The sequence below is a fragment of the Leucoraja erinacea genome, chromosome 4 (genome assembly GCF_028641065.1).
Source record: "Leucoraja erinacea ecotype New England chromosome 4, Leri_hhj_1, whole genome shotgun sequence".
Lineage (NCBI taxonomy): Eukaryota > Metazoa > Chordata > Chondrichthyes > Rajiformes > Rajidae > Leucoraja > Leucoraja erinaceus.
The window spans coordinates 7,964,270-7,980,840 of NC_073380.1; the positions used below are offsets into that span (position 1 = coordinate 7,964,270).

Here is a 16,571-nt window from a genome sequence, read left to right on the forward strand (position 1 = left end):
CACAGGGCAAACCAAACAGCTCATTGATGTCACTTCCATTGGCACAGTTGTTTCAAGCACAGGCAGGCCGAACAGCTTGTTGCATTTTCATTTCACTTCCATTGCCATTGCAGTTTCAAGCACAGGGCAGGCCAAACAGCTGATTGCATTTTCATTTCATTTCCATTACAGTTTCAAGCACAGGGCAGGCCAAACAGCTGATTGCAATTTCATTTCATTTCCATTGCTATTGCAGTTTCAAGCACAGGCAGGCCAAACAGCTGATTGCATTTTCATTTAATTTCCATTGCCATTGCAGTTTCACGCACAGGGCTGGCCAAACAACTGATTGCATTTTCATTTCATTTCCATTACAGTTTCAAGCACAGGGCAGGCCAAACAGCTGATTGCAATTTCATTTCATTTCCATTGCTATTTCAGTTTCAAGCACAGGGCAGGCCAAACAGCAGATTGCATTTTCATTTCATTTCCCTTGCGATTGCAGTTTCAAGCACAGGGCAGGCCAAGCCAAACAGCTCATTGTATTTTCATTTCCATTGCCATTGCAGTTTCAAGCACATGGCAGGCCAAGCCAAACAGTTCATTGCATTTTCTTTTCATTTCATTTCCATTGCCATTGCAGTTTCAAGCACAGGGCAGGCGAAGCCAAACAGCTCATTGCATTTTCATTTCTTTTCCATTGCCATTGCAGTTTCAAGCACAGGGCAGGCCAAGCCAAACAGCTCATTACATTTTCATTTCATTTACATTGCCATTGCAGTTTCAAGCTCAGGGCAGGCCAAACAGCTCATTGCATTTATATTTCCATTGCCATTGCAGTTTCAAGCACAGGGCAAGCCAAACAGCTGATTATATTTTCATTTATTTACCATTGCAGTTTCAAGTACAGGGCAGGCCAAACAGCTCATTGCATTTATATTTCCATTGCCATTGCAGTTTCAAGCTCAGGGCAGGCCAAACAACTAATTTCATTTTCATTAAGGGCGAACAAATCATTTATTGCAAGTACATTGCAGACTCACAGTTCAGTTGATTTACAGCTTAGAATGAGAGTCGTGGCCTCTCCTTCACGATCTTGCAGAGTGACTGAGTCATGTCCAGGCATCCGGGTTTTTATAGTCCTCCCCTCTCCCCCGGAAGGGGCGTTACCTTCATCGTGGTGATTGACAGGCAAGAGGATCTCAAGGTTTTTTAAACTCATAACTTTTTAATTGTTCATCGATGGGAAAAATCGTCGGAGCCTGCTCAGCGGAGGAGGACTGTGAGTAAGATGGCCAAAAATCATAGTGATATGTGGTAGGGTTTTTTCTAAACTCAATATACAGCGCAGGCAGGAAGTGGTCAAGATGAGACTTTTAATTATATAGATATCATCAGTAACAAGGAGGTGTGTGGCTGTTTTGCTAGATTTACATAATTTCTAGGGCAGCACGGTGGCGCAGCGGTAGAGTTGTAGCCTTATAGCACCAGAGACCCAGGATAGATCCTGACTACAGTGCTGTCTGTACGGAGTTTGTTCGTTCTCCCCGTGACCGCGTGGGTTTTCTCCAAGATCTGCGGTTTCCTCCCACACTCCAAGGTCGTACAGGTTTGTAGGTTAATTAGCTTGGTATAAGTATAAATTGTCCCCAGTGTGTGTCGGATAGTGTTAATGTGTAGGGACCGCTGGTCGGTGTGGATTCGGTGGGCCAAAGGGCCTATTTCTGCACTGAATCTGTAAACTAAACTAAACGATTGGACTTGTTTTATAAAGTAATTAAATAGCACTGCACAGGAGCAGGCACTTCAGTCTGCAATGTCTGTCCTGAACATGATGCCAAGACCAACTCTGACCTGTCTGCACATAATTCATAAAGAAATATAACAAAATAATGACTATATTAAAGCAGCAGCTTTGTCTCAGATGTGTTTGGAAGCTGGGACAGTAAATATTATTACTAGGCATTAAGATTCATATAATTCAATGATTCTTTAACATTAATCATTGCCATTTGTATGCTTTCTTTACTAACTGTGCTTATTCTTCGAAACATGACTGTGCTGTTTGCTGACTATAGCAGCAAAGAGGAACCTCCCTTCGCAGCTGGATCTATAACTTCCTCATCTGCAGACCTCAATCTATGCAGTCAGTAACAACATCTCCACCTCACTGGTCATCAACACGTCTACTCCTCAAGGCTGCGTGTTTAGCTCCCTGCTCTACTGTCTTTTCACCCATGACTGTGCAGCAAAGTGCAGCTCCAATGCCATCAATAAACTCGCCAGCCACACCACTGTGGTTGTCCGAATCACTGCAGCCTCTTGCGTTTCTGCCTGTCGGAATTGCAGTACCGGGCTATAATGCAACCAGTCGGGTTACTTTCCATGATGCACCTGTCGTAGCTAGTTAGAGTATTTGGGGACAAGCCAAATTTCTTTAACTTTCAGGAAAGTGGAAGCACTGGTGTGCCTTCTTCACAATTAAATCTATGTGCTGGGTCCAGGACAAGTCATGCTAGATATTAACAACTCAGGAATTTGAAGCTGTTGACTCCACCGCTAACCCACCAATGAAAACTGACATTTGGTCTCCCAACTTCCTCTTGTGAAGTTATTGATTAATTCCCTGGTTTGAGTGAAGTTCAGGAAGAGATTTATTGTGTTAATCGAGTAGGTTTTTTCTGTACTGTATGGTGGCTCATCGCCACCCGTGATTCGGACAACTACAGTGGTGTGGCTGGCGAGTTTATTGATGGCATTGGAGCTGCACTTTGCCGCACAGTCATGGGTGGTAGAGCAGGGAGCTAAACACGCAGCCTTGAGGAGTAGAAGTGTTGACGACCAGTGAGGTGGAGATGTTGTTACTGACCACTGATTGAGGTCTGCAGACGAGGAAGTCATAACAAGAGGATTTCAGGAGTAGAGAGGTTCTTCTGCAGTTGTATAGGGCTCTGGTGAGACCACATCTGGAGTATTGTGTACAGTTTTGGTCTCCTAATTTGAGGAAGGACATCCTTGTGATTGAGGCAGTGCAGCGTAGGTTCACGAGATTGATCCCTGGGACTGTCATATGAGGAAAGATTGAAAAGACTAGGTTTGTATTCACTGGAGTTTAGAAGGATGAGGGGGAATCTTATAGAAACATATACAATTATAAATGGACTGGACAAGCTAGATGCAGGAAAAAGTGGAGTCAAGGGATATGGGGAGAAGGCAGGCACGGGTTATTGAGAGGGGACGATCAGCCATGATCACAATGAATGGTGGTGCTGGTTCGAATGGCCGAATGGCCTCCTGCACCTATTTTCTATGTTTCTAGATGCAACTGCGAAGGAAGGTTCCTCTTTGCTGCTATAGTCAGCAAACAGCACAGTCATGTTTCAAAGAATATGCATAGTTAGTAAAGAAAGCATACAAATGGCAATGATTTATGCTAAAGAACGTCTGAAAAAAAACACGGAATGGGCAAATGTGGAAAGATATTGAAGTTGTCTGTGCCTTCATCTTTCTTAAAAACTAGAGTTCTCTCCCTAAAACTCACTACCTGCTTCCCTAAAGCACCCATAGTAAGGGAAAGATTTAATAAGAACCTGAGGGGTACCTTTTTCCACACAGAGGGTGACGGGTGTATGGAACGAGCTGGTGGTGAAGGTAGTTGAAGCAGGTAGTATCGCAGCATTTAAGAAACATTTGCACAGGTAGATGGATAGAACAGGTTTAGAGGGATATGGGCCAAAGACAGGCAGGTGGGACGTGTAGATGAGACATTGGTCGGTGTGGGCAAGTTGGGACGAGGGCCTGTTTCCAGTCTGTATGACTCTATGATCCTCTCAATGACTCTGTTGGCATTGGCCGCCAAGAACAAAGAAGGACCATTGGGATTATAATGTGTACTTTGTAACTTTGACGGTGTACTTTGTGCCTTGTATGCAAAATCAAACAATTTACTGTACCTAGGTACATGTGACGAGGGCTCTCGCTTAACTTTTTTTCCCTGTTGCCAGCCGGGCAACCTCGGCAGCTTTTCAGGTTGCCAAATGACAGTTTAGGTGGTCATTTAAGATGGCTTGCATGACGCGTGCGATAATGTGCTCGGACGAAGTGCGTAGTTACCAGTCGGAATTATGCTCAATGAAGCATTCACATATTATTTCTGCTTCATGTAAAGTCACAAACTAAACATATTCACCATTCAAGACATGATATATACCACAATGACATGCAGCAAAATTGCAATACAATATCTCATCTATTTTTACACATAGCAATGAATGCAATTTCTATTATCTCTTTCCACTTCCAAACAAAAATATGGTTATTCAGAATACGATCAACCTCGGTGAGACCAAGCGCAGGCTTGGTGATCGCTTCGCACAACACCTCCACTCAGTTCGCAATAACCAACCTGAACTCCCGGTGGCGCAGCACTTCCCCCTCCCATTCCGAATCCGACCTTTCTGTCCTTGGCCTCCTCCATGGCCAGAGTGAGGCCCACCGCAAATTGGACGAGCAGCACCTCATATTTTGCTTGGGTAGTTTACACCCCAGCGGTATGAACATTGGCTTCTCCAATTTCAGGTAGTCCTTGCTTTCTCCCTACTTCCCCTTGCATTCCCAGCTCTCCCACAGCATACAGTCTCCGCCTGTTCCTTTCTGTTTCCCGCCCCCACCCCTCCCGACATCAGTCTGAAGAAGGGTCTCGACCCGAAACGTCGCCTATCTCCTTCACTCCATAGATGCTGCCTCACCTGCAGGGCCGGATTTAGATGAAGAGAGGCCCTAAGCTATTTCACTTGTGAGCCGCCCCCCAATCCCCCACCCCCACGACTAGAGGACCATGACTACCCGACAGTGACAGTGTGACACTTTTAGTCGCATGCACTTGTTAAACACACATTTTGATTACTTTCCTTTCTACCATAGAGATATAACGTCTATAATAGACTTTAATTATATTTCGATGAATCTACAGACCTTGGCTTACCAAAATTGTTCCCAATTGGGCCCCGCACCTCCTAAGGTCGACCCTGGGTGAGGCCTCTGCTGAGCAAAGATCATAGAGCGGTTCGGTATGTGAGAGGGGGAGGTCAGGTGAACACATGGCAGGGTTGGGGCCAGAGGAAGGCAGGTGAGTGGGCTGAGGCCAAGGCGATATATGGTGGTGGGTGGTCAGGGGGTAGGGGGTATGAGGACTGTAGTGTGGGTGGGGAAGAGCAGGGGTCACATGTTTTGAGGGGAATGGGGAAGACCCAGTGAAACAGCCACTGAGGTTACCAGGGTTGGGGGACTAGCCCTAGGACCCAGCGCAGTAAAACCCAGGGGAGTGGGAGTCTGCAGCGTGGAGACTTCAGGCCCGGTGCTGAGTCCAGGCTGCCGGTAAGGCGACGGCTGCGGGCTGCTGGAGGGCGGTGGAGTGGCCAGGGTCAGCGGGCAAAGAGTAGGAGGTCCTGGTGGGCGGATGATCGGTGAGGCGGCGAGGTTCGACGGGTCCGGTGAGGCAGCGAGGTGAGTAGGGCCCCCCTAGATCTCGAGGCCCTAACCTTAAGCTTGTCTAGCTTATACGTAAATCCAGACCTGCTCACCTGCTGAGTTTCGCCAGCATTTTTGTCTACCCATCCACACGTTCTGTTAGCCCACTTTCCTCACCCACTCCCTGCACATTTGGGGCAATTTTACAGTGACAATTAACCTACAAAGTCAATGCGTCTTTAGGATGTGGGAGGAAACCCACACGCTTGCAGGGAGAATGTGCAAATTCGACATAGACAGTGCCCGAGAACAGGATTGAACACAGATCTCTGGCGTGTGAGGCAGCAAGTCCACCAGCTGTGCCACTATATTTTATTTTCCAACACACAAAAAATTATACGTTGATAACTTTGGTTACTATATAAAAAGGAAACTATCCATTTTCAGTCTTAAATCTCTAAGTGACGCTATGTCCCCCTTTATGGCTACTGTATGTTTTAATTCAGTTCAAGGCTATTGGGGCAGTACATTGGCCATAAATTTGCTGTCTAACATTGGCAGAGACCCGGAATTGATCCTGAATATGGGTGCTGTCTGTATGGAGTTTTGTTTTCTCGTTTATAAGATTGTTTACAGGGTACTATGTTTACATATTCTGTTGTGCTGCTGTAAGTGAGGATTTCATTGTTCTAACTGGGATGTGAGAGAATAAAACACTCTTGACTTACGTCGCTGATGTGTGGGATAGAACTAGAGTACGGGTGATTGGTGGTCGGCGTGGACTCGGTGGGCTGAAGGGCCTGTTTCCACGCTGTATCTTTAAATTAAACTAAAAACACTAAAACCAGAGGAAATGTAAAGAAGGGTTTCTACCCGAAACGTCACCCAATTTTTTCTATCCAGAGATGCTGGCTGCTCCATGGAGTTGCCCCGTACAATTAAAGCATGGAATAGTCTTCACCCTACCATAGGTACCAACCAGACACAACTAAATTTAAGGTAGCTAAGTCCAAGTCAAGTCAAGAGAGTTTTATTGTCATGTGTCCCAGATAGGACAATGAAATTCTTGCTTACTGCAGCACAACAGAATATGTAAACATAATACAGAACAGGAGGTAAAAGTTCAATGTGTCTATATACTATAGACCATATATTTACACAATAAATGAATAGATAAGAGGCAATAGGCTGTTATTTTTCAGAGTTTGGCGGTGGTGGGTCCACCAGTTTAAATTCCATTTCGAATAGACTGGATAGACTTGGTTTATACTCTCTAGAATTTCGAAGATTGAGAGGGGATCTTATAGAAACTTACAAAATTCTTAAGGGGTTGGACAGGCTAGATGCAGGAAGATTGTTCCCGATGTTAGGGAAGTCCAGGACAAGCTTAAGGATAAGGGGGAAATTCTTTAAAACCGAGATGAGAAGAACTTTTTTCACACAGAGAGTGGTGAATCTCTGGAACTCTGCCACAGAGGGTAGTTGAGGCCAGTTCATTGGCTATATTTAAGAGGGAGTTAGATGTGGCCCTTGTGGCTAAGGGGATCAGGGGGTATGGAGAGAAGGCAGGTACGGGATACTGAGTTGGATGATCAGCCATGATCATATTGAATGGCGGTGCAGGCTCGAAGGGCCGAATGGCCTACTCCTGCACCTAATTTCTATGTTTCTATGAATGTTTTTGGAGGACCAGGAAACCAAGAAGCAAGAGTTACTCCAGGGAGTTACTGCAGCTCCAGAGAGTGATTCTGTGTTGTTTTTCAGCAGTCGCAGTGAGGCCGACCAATTGCCGTGGCAGTGCGCATGTGCAGTGTCACACATGCGCACAAGCACGACCGATGATGTGCTCGGCGGCCGTGCCGAGCGGAGACCCGAGCCGCGAGCTAGTGCCGAGCGGAGACCCGAGAGCTAGCGCCGAGCCAAGAGCCGAGAGCTAGCGCTGAGCCGAGAGCCGAGACCTGGACACGGATGGCGGGCAGGTGTCCCGGTTGCTTGCCAAGCTGGGCAAAATGACAGGGCTTTTAGGTTGCCCGGCGGGACTGTAAGTTGCCATTGGCACCCGGGCAACCGCTAATTTCGAGCCCTGGTGACAATAAAGTATCATTGAATCATAAAGGAATACATGGTCATCAGAAACTAAGTAGGAACTTCAGCAGTGAAAACAAAGTGGAAAATAAAATTAGTCAGCAAAGATGGGACTATTTTGTTCCCCAATTAAACAGAATTTCCACTATTCTCCCCCTTCTTCACTTCCCCCCTCCCCTTACATCCCCTTCTCTCCCTCTCCCGCCCTTCTTTATTGTATTAATTTTAATATATTAATGTTTAAAATCCATGCAATGAAAGAAGAATATTTTACAGCCCATCTGTGGTCCCTAACTCTAACCTGGCGTTACCAGCAGGACAGCATACGTCAGCGTGTGACAGGGTGCATGACATGATGAGACTGTTGACTGTCGCCCCTGGATTTTGAACATCCCAAAATCCTGGGGCAGCAGGGAGACACTGCACGTCACCCACGAGTCACTACTTGCGTCACCACGCGTCACCCGACCACAACGCGACAACCTCTTTTCAGGCTGTCGCCGAAAATGTCGCCCAGGTGGGACAGGCCCTTAACTGTCTACCTCTCCGAACTCAACAGATCCCTTGACAAGTCCTCCTGATTGTCCTCTATATTCTTTACGCTAGGTCCCTTGCCTCGGCTAATTTGGGAATTGCTCACAAAGATGCAATTCATTCTTGTCGCAGGCCTGATGCCACTATCACACAAAGTGGAATCCCTCTTTCCCGCATTACCCCCTCTAGTTGCGTGTTCATCTTCCTTATCTGAATGGCGATTTGTGTGTGGATCAGAGAGTAATCCAGGGAACATAATCCTTGGAAGATTTGTTAGCTGCTGGTTCTTTCCAAACGACCTCTTAACCTGTTTTTACTTGCCCAGTTAACAGCCATAATGACTGGATCCTAGCACTTCCTCTGATCTCCTTCCACGCTGATTTAGAATGGGTCCCAAAATGGGTGGTGGGTATTTAGACTCAGTAGGATATTATCTGAGACCTTCCTATGATTATTGAAGCCCTTCAGCTTTCCCTTTGTAGTTTCCAACTTCATTCTTTGAACAGCAACACCGGAAATTGGAGGAACAGCATCTCATATTCCGCTTGGGGAGTCTGCATCCTGGGGGCATGAACATTGAATTCTGCCAATTTTGTTAGTCCTTGCTGTCTCCTCCACTTGCTCAGCCCTCCTGCTGTCTCCTCCCATCCCCCAGCCTTCGGGCTCCTCCTCCTTTTTCCTTTCTTCTCCCCACCCCCATTAGTCTGAAGAAGGGTTTCAACCCGAAATGTTGCCTATTTCCTTCGCTCCATAGATGCTGCTGCACCCGCTGAGTTTCTCCAGCTTTTTTGGTACCTTCCATTCTTTGAATAACCTCTTTGTGGTGCTGAAGAAAGCATCTTTCAAATGCATTTTATCCACATTTTCACAGACAGTGATGTAGCAAAGTATTTTGTACCTGTTCAATGGCATCAGTGACAAGATTCTCACCCAATTCCATTCACATTCCCATTGGGCTTTGAGATAGGACCCACTGATCCTGCACATGAATGAAGCTTGGTGTAAACAATTCAGATACGTCACCCAGTGTCTCCAACTTACGTTCCAGCTCAGTAGTTGATCTGGAGATATCTGCTGGAGATCTGTGTACTTGATCACAAACCCCATATTATTATCATGGCACAACCATCTGCATTTAATGACAATTTTCGATCATTTATTTATAGATTTGTTTTGTTAACATACAAAAGTCCTGGAGCAACTGGGAAGGTCAGGCAGCATCTGGGAAGGATGGACAGACGATGTCTCGGGTCAGGGCCTTTCCACGGACTGATGGAGTAGTGGGGAGAAAGCTGAAAATGAGAGGTGGTGGGGCAAAGCCTGGCAAGTGCTAGGTGGATGTAGGTGAGGGGGAGGAGTAATTTGCTGATATGCGTAAGACAAGGGGAATGAAGCAGGTGACTGGGGTGATGGGAGAAATGTGTGAGCGAGGTGATTTGAACATTGGATTCTCCAATTTCAAGTAATACCCTTCCCTCGTTCTCTTGGTCTTCCCTGACCTCAGCCCAGTGTGCACACATTACCCCCACAAACCCAGTCATCCTGCTCCTTTCCTCTCCATAAGCTTATCTCCCATCCCGAGGTCCATAGATCCCTTTTATCCTTCTTCTTTAGCTACCCCCTTTCGCCCATTTCCATTCCTCTGGCCAATCATCCTCCCTTCGCCTGTATCCATCAGTCACCTGCCAAGCTTCGCCCCACCCCTACCTTTCATTTCCAGCTTTCTCCCCCGACGGTCTATCTGTGACTGAAGAAGGGTATTGAATCGAAATGTGACCTGTACATTTTCTGTGATGGAAATGTTGCCAGATGCACTGAATTCTTCCAGCACTTTATTCTTGCTCAATATTCCAGCATCTGCAGTTTGTGTCTACCTCGTACAAACCAAAGAAACCTTGTGGCTACAGTTTACTTTATAAAACCCCTGTCACACTTTCCCGAATTACTCACAAATTCTTCCGAGTTTTCCCCTTGATTCAAACTCGGAGAATTACGGTAATAGCCAGCTGTGGGTACTGTCGGGGCTCGGGGCTATTTTTTTTTTTACTCATGGACATTTTTCCACATGTTGAAAAAACGTCCCGACTTACCTGATGCCCCGAGTATCTACGGCTGGCATTACGAGCCGCTACGAAATATCTACGGACTCCTACATACTCACTATGGGCTCCTACGGACTCACTACGGACATTCTCCGAGTTTGAAGCAAGGGGAAAACTCAGGAGAATTCATGAGTAACTCGGGAAAGTGGGACAGGCCCTTAACTTGACAAGCAGAAACAATCGCTTCAAAAAGAAAGTCTTGAGGGGGAGGAATAAATCCTGTTTATGCACAACCTTCGCTCAATTATCAGTTTTCACTTCGTTCTCGGGAGTCGAGTCGAGAGTTGTTTTATTGTCCCAAAATGGAACAATTAAATTCTTACTTGCAGCAGCCCAACAGATATGTAAACATACTCTGTAAGGACCATGATAAACAACAAAAAAAGTTAGCTAGGCTGCCGACTTCACTAGTGCTTATGCATCAAACTCTATTGAGCAACGTAACGTGCAGTTTTAATATTTTTAGCTTGGAGTAACAAAACCTATAGATATTAAGAAAACGTTTTTTAATCCTGTGAGAAAAATAACTTTGTTATTGTGCATCTGAAAAACTCCAGCCCCCCTAACTCCCTTTTCCCCATTGTTACAATCATTTTTTTTTAACACAATTTGCCATAAAGCGCTGTTTATTCAGAACACATTTTACCTCCACCATCTTTGCTGACTAAAACAAAATGACTTTACCATTATTTTGATGTTGAATTGATCACACGGAAAGTTTAACGGAAAATAAAATAAAAAAATTTGTGGAAGTACAGCACATGCACTGAGGAAATTATACACAATCCTGATGGTTATTTTTGCTTTCTTTCTGCTACAGATATGCATAAGCGTTGGATTGATGTTTTATGTTGTGCACAGGGCACATACAGAACTGGATGCAGCCATTCTTGCTTGCCAAATGGAGCTAAAGACTTCACTGATTAAAGGCGGTCACCCAAATGGAGCCAGCTTTACATTCTGTAATAAGAGGACTTCAACACTGACAAGTGCTGGGATTAATATTGTTTGACTGATAATTGCACACATCCCTGGAACTGTAAACGTGCCAGTTAGTACTAATTTAAGTTAAATGCCTATGAGGCTAATGCCTAATTATTATACATTAGTAGGTATGGATTCACACAACTGCTTTAAAAGTAAAGGTAAGAGAATGGCTGACACCTAGAATAGATACAAGTTGAAGCCATACCATGATGGAGTACAATTGTTGGCGAAAAAAGAGAGGAAGGTGAACGATCAAATAAAAGTGATATCTTGATAACTGAGCCCGACATGTTGTTCAGTTAAATCATTTATTTCTGTGCTGTGCAGGATTTAACGAACATGTTCTCCACCAGAAAGGTAAGGAGGATTGCCTCCTAGACTATTAATCTTGGAAAATATTTGGAAAGTGCAATATTTCGCAATCTAGTACACTTCGCACTGGTGCATTGAATAAGACCATCCCTCGTTGATACACAGGGTCAAGAGAGCAAGAACCAAAGTTTGTTCCCAGGCGTGGAGAGAGAAATGAACTGTTAGATGCACAGATCAGAACAATTGAATTTAACTTGAGCATACAAATGTCTTCTTTGTAGGTAGTCCTTTGGGATTAAGCCTGACTGACTTCACTTGAACTAGTTCTGAGGGCAATGTGAAACTCTGCCACAGGCGGGGCAAAGGTGCTAGATGTGGACATTTTGGAAGGTGGCCCACTCCTATTTTCCTTGCTCACCTGTGTGCTCCTGATGGTGGCACTCAAGATTCTTGATGCCATTCTGAACGCTCCTCCATTTTGAACGACCATGGCCAGAGATTCCAAGAGAATGTTACGTCTTCAAAGGTTGTGAGGAGTTACTTAACTCTTTCTTCATCTGCTTGGTTCACTTCCCTAGACAGACCTCTGAATAGTATGTTTGTTTTGGGAGACTGGTGTCGCGCATGTAAACAATATGGCCTGAACATTGGAGCAATGCAAGTGCAATTATGTCCTTTATGCTGGGGATGCCTAATCCCAAAGGACTGCCATGATAAGCGAACCATTGGCACAATACTCTCTCCCAGGTTATCATGGCAGTAGCTTTGGAGGATTTTCTGAAGGCAGTTGGCATTATCTCTTCAGTGCTCTGATGTAGGTAGTCCTTGACTCAGAAATATAAGGGCAGGAATCTCTGCTGCCAGGTACACTAGTTACTGCTATGTATGAGTTTCTGATCTTCCTCAGATGACCCAAGGCTGTTCTGGTTCACTAAAGGCCCAGTTGTATTTCATCTGCCTCTGCTGAGGGGTGGCTGCCGGATAAATGGGAAGTGACCCAAGCATAATACAGAAGGGATGGTCAAGGATGAGTCAATATCTCTTTTTGTTTTACAATGTTATTTATTTAAATGCTAATCATTGCCTGTTCATTGTCATACATTTCAATGTGTTCTTTTAAGCCAAACGCACCCAAATGTTCCCGTGCTTTCATTTGGTGCCTTTGCTTGGATTTAAGACCATGGTTTTTGCCTTGAATTCAAACTCGGTGTCAACACCTTTAATATTATCATCACTCTTTCGCTAAGGCCCCCTTTACAACAAGATTATCAATTAACTTGCCTTATTGGGCACGATAAGATAAGATCTAAAATAACTTTTTCCCCCAGTCACTTTTTAACATGCTAATCTAGAAATGCATCTCTGGCACATTCCGTAAATTCATCTTTCATCTTATTATGTGAACCTCGAATTTCCTGATCTAAGACATGCTCAATGTTACAACTACTGGTTGATAGCATGTAGATAACTTCTACCAATGTTTTCTGCCGGTTGTTATTGCTTACCTTGGCCCATATTGATTCTGGTCTGCGTTGATTTCTCGCCACTGTGCCAATCTGTTCCCTTATTGATATTATCACCTGGTTGTCCTCCTGCCTGTTCTTCCTAAATGTCAGATTCCTTGGTATATTTAATTCATAATTCTTCAACCAAATTTTCACAGTGGCAAAGAGATCATACCTGTTTACTTTTAAATCGTATTCAGATATTGAATCTTTGTCATTTTACTAACTTTCTATGCTTTAACCCTCTTTGTTGCTTGAATTTATATTTGTTGTCTACTTATTTTGTTTACTACGTTTCTAATGTCTCCTTCCAGCTCTGTTTCACTAGTTTCTAAATTCCTTTTGGAGTTCCCATCACCCTGCCTAGCAAACACTTCATGTAACTAGGAGTTAACAATGTTCTCATCTATTGCTAGAAAAATAGAATACAGAACTTATGTAAGACATTGTTGAGACCACAACTGGAGTGGAGCGTTTAAAAAGAAGCTTTATGCTTAGTAATGATCTCCCTATTTAAGGAAGGAGTTCATGTACTAGAAGCAGTTTGGAGAAGGTTTTCAGGACTGGGTATCGGGAATGTATCGTGTGTTGTCTTCTCAGGAGTCATCGGACAGGGTAGGTTTGTTTACGCTGGGGTCTAGAAAAGTGAGAGTGATTTTGATCGGATAGATGTGGAGAGGATGCTTAGTTCAGTAGGCAAATGTAGAACTATTGAAAAGCACGGAGTCGCCCATTTAAGAAGAGATGTGAAATATTTTCTAAGGATCATGAGTTTTTGGAGTGCTTTCTCAAAGAGCAGTAACAACTGTGCCTTTAAATATTTTAATGGCAAAAGCAACTAGATATTTAACAAGTGGAAAGGTGTGGGGAATTGTGGGGAACGTGGAGTACAATCAGAATAGCCATTATCTTATTAAATTATGAAGCAGATTTAATGAGGTCATTGTTCCAAATTCATTGTATACATTATATATTTATATTTAGTTTTTAGGTCAGACTGTGAAATAATTTAACAAGAACCAATGCCTGAGTCAGGGGTGTTGCTATAAGGTTTTGGGACTGGTGTTGGTCATAACAAGACTGGGCCTGCAAGAATATTGTCAGGAGGAGACTCCAAAGACATACAAGTATGTAGGTTAATTGGCTTGTTGTATGTATAAATTGTCCCAAGTGTGTGTAGGATAGTGTCAATATGCGGGGATCGCTGGTCAGCGCGGAGTCGGCGGGCTGTATCTCTAAACTAAAGGAGGACTAAACTGTAATTGTTTTTCCTATTCTCATTTCATGCCTTGCCAGAGGAATGCATCTGTTGTGACCCGAGCATTGAGGTCACCCGGGAGATGGGCACAAAAAGCTGGAGTGACTCAGTAGGAGAGGCAGCCATCTCTGGAGAGAATGGGTGACGTTTCGGGTCGAGATTCTTCTTCAGACTTCAGCTTTTTGTATCTATCTTTGGTTTAAACCAGCATCTGCAGTTCCTTCCTACACGGGTCACCTAGGAGGATCAGTTCGCAGTTGCCGGGGTAGGGTTTCTTTCAGGGTCAGAGTAGAAGCCATTCTTGGTCTCATCTGTTGCTTCTGTGGTTGGGCCATGTACAATGATGGCTGTAGCGTGTTAGTTCTGTGTTGGGGCGATAGAGTCACGAAGTGTTCACTTATCCCTTTGGTGAGTCACTGAGATGGCAGAATAGCTCACTGGACAGCAAAAACACCCCATTGGAGTCAGTGTTCCATTTCCCGGTTGCCCTTGCAGATGTCGTGCTTTGAGTTGGTATTTTTCTGCCCATTATGTCTCACCCCAGGGTGGCAATGTCTTGTGAGCTTGAGAGATTATGGGCCTTGATAAAGGAGCATTGTTTGCATCTCTCCCTGTTGATGCTGCCCATAAGTGCCCAGAATTCATTGAGTGAAAGTTGCCTGTGTTTGATATCTGAATGTGGGATGGCCACTGCACAACCAGCTATCACTTGGATATATCAAACTAAGATCTTGATCCTGGCCCAGCAATCTCCAAGACGACCGTAGACCAGGCTCAGTTACATGGATGTTAATGGTTGTACTAGGTTACCATGTGTATGAGCGCCTGTCAGCATATATGCAAGATGAGGTACACTCGGGGAAAGATGGCCTTGCCTGTAGCTGCCTTGTCACTTCCTTTTCCACCTGTACCTAGAGTAGACACCACTGAATCTCTTTCCATTTGGTGCCCTGACCCTTTATCCTCGTATTTCCCAATCCTTCACACCCCTCCCTCTCTTTCCGTAGCTACCTGGCCCCCTCCTCCTTTCCTTGAAAAGGGTGCACCTCTCCCTATTTCCTATACCCCTCTGCTCCAGCTCCTTGCGCCTGTATCTTCTCGTTTACCAGCTCCACTAATCCTCCATCAATCTTCAGCCCTATGAAACAATCAAAGCGTCCTCCTTGAGTTTGGTTAAAACACCTCCGTTGTTTTGCTGATCAGATGAACATCATCTTCAGAGATATTTCTGCATTTGCTTGTAGCTTTCTAATTGAAGAGTAGCAGCCCGGATAACTCATGTCACTGCAATATGCACTTTAGTTAAATATATTTTAATCAAATACTGTTTCTAAAGGGTGGCAGCAGAGAACATTTCCAAATATAAATTGACATTGTTACCCAACTGTTGAAGCAGTTATTAATGAATTAGGCTAAATACTATTCTGTACAGTAGAGTCAGCATTAATCTAGAGGCATTACCTGTTAATAATCTTCAGTTTGAACCAGATAGGTATAGGAACATAATGCACAAGAGCATGCTCCTATTCATCGGAATATGGAAGTAAAAATGCAATCACAAAGTGATATATTTTTTGCGATTTATTCCAATTTGCACGGGTTCAAAATGTACCATGCATTTCTGAAAATGTATGCGTGCTTGCACACTTTCGAAGCTTATCTGAAACTAATCAATTGTACATGTTAATTTCTTAAAGCTTTTTGTTACTGTATTGTGTGAACATTTTGGTACTGAGGGGTTTATCAAAATGTTGATATATTAATCTCTACATCTTGCAAACTATGATCCCATTTGTTATTAAAGAGGTCTGCAATAATCTCAGTGGTGTGTCCACTTCTGGAGTGTTTGGGTAATTTTGCTCTGCATTTTAAATAATAATCCATTAAATTAGTTGCTTTTCTAAATTAAAAACCCATGAAATAAAACACTTGTTGCTGTTACACAAAAGCCTAATTATTTGACTGGCCATCCATCTGATTAATGGAATTTTCAGCTACCTGTATCTCGTGACAAATCTAAAGATTCATTACATTGACAGGATCAGAAATATTTTCATTCATGGTGAGATAAAATATTTTAGTTCATTTTATGTTCAGCATCATTTACTGCATTATCATCTTTTACAGCAGATTAAATAGCAAGTATGTTGATAAATGACGCAATAAATAGCAGAGATGCCTGCCGCAAATGTTCTGAACAAATACTTTGAATGAATGTCTTTTTTCTGTTTGCATGTTACACTGTGCCAGACTAATTTTTCCTTGATGGGAATCTGATAGCCACTTTATTTACATTTCATGATATAATGATTTTCTGCATATGTTGAAACAGGGTTGCAT

At 43.8% G+C, this 16,571-nt stretch overlaps 1 protein-coding gene across 2 annotated transcripts in view; it reads left to right on the forward strand.

The window, feature by feature from the left end:
- Positions 1-16,053, forward strand: part of tmem64 (transmembrane protein 64) — a 65,871-nt gene extending 49,818 nt beyond the window's left edge. For both annotated transcript variants that reach the window (XM_055633624.1, XM_055633625.1), the window contains one exon: positions 10,990-16,053. In XM_055633624.1, coding sequence (XP_055489599.1) covers positions 10,990-11,181 — 192 coding nt within the window. In that variant the 3' untranslated portion in view covers positions 11,182-16,053. The remainder of the gene's footprint in view (positions 1-10,989) is intronic.
- The last annotated feature ends 518 nt before the right edge of the window (positions 16,054-16,571 follow it).